Source organism: Haliaeetus leucocephalus, unplaced genomic scaffold, assembly GCF_000737465.1.
Source record: "Haliaeetus leucocephalus isolate CR32 unplaced genomic scaffold, Haliaeetus_leucocephalus-4.0 Scaffold302, whole genome shotgun sequence".
Taxonomy (NCBI): domain Eukaryota; kingdom Metazoa; phylum Chordata; class Aves; order Accipitriformes; family Accipitridae; genus Haliaeetus; species Haliaeetus leucocephalus.
The window spans coordinates 8,760-14,171 of NW_010972738.1; the positions used below are offsets into that span (position 1 = coordinate 8,760).

The 5,412-nt window shown below is 59.1% G+C and overlaps 2 protein-coding genes across 2 annotated transcripts in view; one reads left to right on the plus strand and one right to left on the minus strand.

Moving 5' to 3' along the window:
• Nucleotides 1-2,692, plus strand: part of ZBTB45 (zinc finger and BTB domain containing 45) — a 3,155-nt gene extending 463 nt beyond the window's left edge. The window contains exons 2-3 of the mRNA XM_010570688.1: nt 8-605; nt 2,337-2,692. Of these exons, the coding sequence (XP_010568990.1) occupies nt 8-605; nt 2,337-2,692 (954 nt within the window). The remainder of the gene's footprint in view (nt 1-7; nt 606-2,336) is intronic.
• Nucleotides 2,693-4,119: 1,427 nt separating this feature from the next.
• Nucleotides 4,120-5,412, minus strand: part of LOC104833792 (zinc finger protein 2 homolog) — a 40,209-nt gene continuing 38,916 nt past the window's right edge. The window contains exon 5 of the mRNA XM_010570689.1: nt 4,120-4,601. Coding sequence (XP_010568991.1) covers nt 4,150-4,601 — 452 coding nt within the window. The 3' untranslated portion in view covers nt 4,120-4,149. The remainder of the gene's footprint in view (nt 4,602-5,412) is intronic.

Sequence of the window (5,412 nt, forward strand, 5' to 3'; positions counted from 1 at the left end):
GCCGCCCGCCGATCCCCGTCACAAACCGCTGCCGGTACCGCCGGTACCGTCGGAACCCGACGTTCGATTCGGTCCGAGTGAGCCGGCGCCCAGCTGCCACAGCCGCAAGCAGCGGCAACCGCTGCGGCTCCAGTTGCCGGTGAAGGAGGAGGAAGAGGAGGAGGAGGAGGAAGGGGGAGGCGCCGCCAGCGCCGGTGAGGAAGGTTTCGCCCCGCCGCCCTTCGCCGCCGAGGAGACCCCGTTTTTCGGCGCTCCCGAGGTCTTCGCCGATGCTTTCCTCCCTCCCTGGCCCGGCGAGGACGGGGGCAAGTTCGGGCCCGATTGCAGCCTGGAGGCGCCGGGCCGGCCGCCGGCATTTGGGGCCAAGGCAGCACCGGGTGGCAACGGTTTTGGTTTTGCGCCGCCACCGCCGCCGCCACCGCCGCCGCCGCCGCTCTACGAGGGGGGCGCGGAGGTGGGGCTAAGTGGTGGGGGTGTCCCCCCGACCCCCGAGGTGGCCCAGCCCGGCCCCTCACGCTGTCCCGAGCCCTCCTACCAGTGCGGCCACTGCCAGAAGACCTTTAGCTCCCGGAAGAACTACACCAAACACATGTTCATCCACTCCGGTGAGGGGACGCAGCAGGGGGGACACGGTGGAGACAGACGGGGCGGGGAGGGGGACGGGACACGACATGGGGCTCCCCCGGCTCCCCAGGGGACTGCGGGGCCGGAGCAGGTTCCGTGTGGGGGGACGCAACGGGGACGGTGAGGGAGAGGTGGGGACATGGAAGGGTGGGAGGACGTTGCAGGGACAAGGACGGTGCAGTGGGGGAGATGGGGGGACGGGGACATTGGGATGGGGATGGTGACATTGGGGGGTGGGGGCGTGGAGGGATGGGGACGGGGATGTAACAGGGACCCACGTTGACCTGTGTTGACCCATTGTCGCTCCACGTCAATCCACGTTGACACACGTTGCTCCGTGTTGATCCACGTTGACGTGCGTTGCTCCACGTTGGTCAGTGTTGACTTGTGTCACTCTGTGTTGACCCATGTCACTCTGTGGTGATCCACGTCAGTCTGTGGTGATACATGTTGATCTAGTGTTGATCCGTGTTGATCCACATTGACCCCTGCTGATCTATGTTGACCCATGTCACTCTCTGTTGCTCCATTTTGACCCAGGTAGACCTGTGTTGATCCATGTTGACCCATGTCAATCTATGTCAACCCATGTCAACCTGTCTTGACCCATGTTGATCCAGTGTTGACCTGTGTTCACCCATGTTGACCTGTGTTGACCCATTTTGACCCATGTTGGTCAGTGTTGACCCATGTTGATCCATGTTGCTTTCTTAATCCGGTGACCCATGTCGATCTATGTTGATCTATGTTGACCCATGTCACTCTCTGTTGCTCCATTTTGACCCATGTAGACCTGTGTTGACCCATGTTGATTGGTGCTAACCTGTGTTGACCTGTGCTGACCAATGTTGACCCATGTTGACCTGTGTTGATCCACGCTGACCCCTGCTGATCTATGTTGACCCATGTCACTCTCTGTTGCTCCATTCTGACCCATGTAGACCTGTTTTGATCTATGCTGTCCCATGTCATTCTATGTTGAGCCATGTTGATCCAGTGTTGACCTGTGTTCACCCATGTTGACCTGTGTTGACCCATTTTGACCCATGTTGGTCAGTGTTGACCCATGCCAATCTGTGTGGACGCATGTTGTTCCGTGTTGCTTTGTTAATCTGGTGACCCATGTTGCTCTGTGTTGCTCCATGTCAACCTGTGTTGATCTGTTGACCCACGTTGACCTGTGCTGACCTGTGTTGATCCATGTTCACCTGTGAAACCATGTTGACCTGGGTTGATCTGTGTTGACCCGCATTGATCTGCTGACCCATGTTGACCTGTGTTGACCCATGTTAATCCATGTTTACCTGTGGATCTGTTGACCCATCTTGATCTGTGTTGACTTATGTTGCTCCATGTTACCTGTGTTGACCCTCATTAATGGACGTCACTCCCTTTTGACCCATGTTGATCCATTGACTTGTGTTGATCTATGTTGACTCATGTTGACCCATGTTGATCCATTGACTTGTGTTGATCCATGTTGACTCATGTTGACCCATTAACTTCTGTTGCTCCATGTTGACCCATGTTGACCCCGTCAACCTGTGTTGCTGCGTGTTCCTCCATGTTGACCTGTATCGATCCATGTTGACCTCTGTCAACCTGTGTTGCTCCGTGTTGATCCATGTTGACCCGTATCGATCCCTGTTGACCCATATCGATCCCTGTTGACCCATATTGATCCAGGTTGACCCACGGTTGTCTCTCTATAGGCGAGAAGCCCCACCAGTGCTCCATCTGTTGGCGCTCCTTCTCACTCCGTGACTACCTGCTGAAGCACATGGTGACCCACACGGGCGTCCGCGCCTTCCAGTGCGGCGTCTGCTGCAAACGCTTCACCCAGAAGAGCTCCCTCAATGTCCACATGCGCACCCACCGCCCCGAGCGCTTCCAGTGCCGCCTCTGCACCAAGGGTTTCTCCCACCGTACCCTCCTCGAGCGCCACGCCGCTGCCACCCACCCCGTGCCACCGCCGGGGCCACCGCCAGGGCCGCCGCCACCTGAAGCCGGGCTGGCAACGTGGCCAGGCGCCGAGGCTGCGGGTGCTGGCCCCACTCACACGGCGTGAGGGTGCCCCGGGGGGTCTGTCACCCCTGAACTGCCTCAGGGGTGGGCTTTGGGGCTCCCCTGTGCCCGTGGACAAGCCCCTGGGCCTGTCTGAGCACCCCAGGGTGAAACCTGGAGGACTTTGACCCCACCCCAGCTGTGGACTTGATGCCCTAGATGGACAGACGGAGGGAGGTGGGGTCCATCCCGCTCGTCCCCTCCCAGTGACGTGGTTTCCTTCCCCCCAAACCGCGGTGGTGGGGGTGGTTAAACAGACTTGGTGGAGCCGGCAGGTGGTGAAAATCAACACGTGGGTTTTAAGGACCATTTTAGTGCTGTTATTGCAATTTTTTTCCCTAAAAATTCCCCCCCTCCCCACTGCTTGCCCACATGACATCTCACTTCCTGAATGGTGGATGCCAACCATGGGCACGTGGCCACCATGGAAGGGCCACAGTAGCCATTGGCTACACCATGTGACCTCCCCAAGTCTTTGTGATGATGATGGGTGTCAACGGGACCAAACTACATCCCTGTGGCCACCACAGACAAGCTGTAGTAGCCACTGGGCCATGTCATGGGTTCTCCCTGAGTCTTTGTGTCTACCTTCGGGCCCAATGCCACCTCTTTTTGCCCACGTGGCTTCTCCACGAGCCAATGGGAGGCACCAGTGGGGCAAAACCACATGCCCGTTGGCCACATCATGGGCTCTTCCCAAGTCTTTGTGTTGACAATAGGCGCCAGTCTCTGTGGCCACCACAGAAGGTCTGTAGTAGCCATTGGCTGTGTCATGGACCCTTCCCAAGTCTTTGCATCGGTGATGGGCACCAAAAGGGCCAAACCACATCTCCATGGCTACCACAGAAGGGCTGCAGTAGCCGTCGGCCACGTCATAAGTCCTCCCCAAGTCTTTGTGTCCACGTTTGTCCCCAGTCCCGTGGCTTTTTACCTACGTGGGTTCCCCACAAGCCAACAATGGGCATTGATGGAGCCAAACCATGTCCCCATGGCCACCACAGAAGGACCATAGAGTCACTGGCCTCATCATGGGTCCTCCCCAAGGCTTTACTTTCACAATGAGCACCAGCGGGGCCAAACTATGTCCCCGTGGCCACCATGGAAGGGTTGTAGCAGCCACTGGCCACATCATGGCTCCTACTTAAGTCTTTATGTTGACGATGGGTGCCGACAGGGCCAACCCACGGGCATGTGGCCATCACAGAACAGCTGTAATAACCACTGACCACATCATGGATCTTCTTGAAGTCTTTGTATTGATGATGGGCGCCAACAGGGACAAACCACGTCCCCATGGCCACCACAGAAGGGCTGTAGCAGCCATTGACCATGTTATGGATCCTCCGTGAATCTTTCTGTTGATGATGGGCATCAGCAGGTCAAGCCACATCCTCGTGGTCAGTCACCACAAAAGCACCATCATCTGCTCCACCACCTCCTCCTCTCTCCTTGGGGAGCCCCTCAGAGCCCCCGGTGCATTGCCAGGGCTGGACCGGGCCCCTGCTCAGCTGCGTGGAGGCGGCGGTGGCGAGCAAGGTGGGAGCCGCGGCTGAAGGTCTTGGGGCAGTCGGGGCAGCGGTAGGGCTTCTCACCGGTGTGGGTGCGCTGGTGCTCGAGCAGACGGGCGCTCTCACCAAAGCATTTGCCGCACTGGCCGCACTGGAAGGGCTTCTGGCCGCTGTGGAGACGGCGGTGTTGGCTGAGGTTGGAGCTCCAGCCGAAACGTTTGCCGCAGGCGCCGCACTCGTAGGGTTTCTCGCCGGTGTGGGTGCGCTGGTGCTGCAGGAGGTTGGAGTTCTGGGTGAAGCTCTTGGCGCAGGCGCCGCACTTGTAGGGCTTCTCGCCGGTGTGGGTGCCCAAATGCCGCATCAGGTGCGAGCTCTGCCCAAAGGCCTTGCCGCACTCGGTGCACTTGTAGGGCTTCTGGATACTCGGGGGGGGTGTGGGGGGCAGCCCCCAGGGCCAGGCCAGGCCGGGTGATGGGGGCAGCGGTGGCGATGTCACCGGGCTCTCGGGGGCATCTGTCTCTGGGGACCTCACGGTGCCTGTGGGGACATGGAGATTGGCATCGCCATGGGGATCCCTAATTGCCCTCCCTGAGCTTCTTAATTGCCCGCAGTATCCCAAACTGATCCCTGGAATGCCCAAATCGCCCCTGAGCTCCCAAATCACCCCCTGATCTCCCAAATCACCCCTCGGATCTCCCTCACTGACCCCCCCGCTGGATCTCCCAAATTACTTCCCAAGCTGTATGGTGCCCTCTCAGACCCATATCTCATTTGGAGATGGCCAGGAGAAACATGGAGGTCAGGGATGGACCCAGGTTGGAGCAAGGACCCCTCAGAGGTCCCATGTGTCCCCCCCGCCCTGGTGGGATGGAGCTGGGGAAGAGACCCAGGGATGTGGTGGGGCTCCATCCTTGAAGGTTCTCAGACTTCACTGGGAGGAGCCATGAGGAACCGGGATGAGATGGTCCTGCTTTGATCAGCGTTGGACCTCCGCTGTCCCATCATGCTTTGCAGTTACCCCCCCCCCCCCCTCCCCGGCTGGGCTCACCTCCATGGGTACCAGGTACCGTCCCCCCATCCCCGTCCCAGGCATCGGGCGGCTCTTCTGGCTGCTCCATGGTCTGTGGGAAGACACAGGGTGAGTGGGGGGGAGATTTAGGGGGGGGTGTCAGCACCCACCTCCCCTAAAAGAGGACCCAGGCATCCAGAGTGGGAA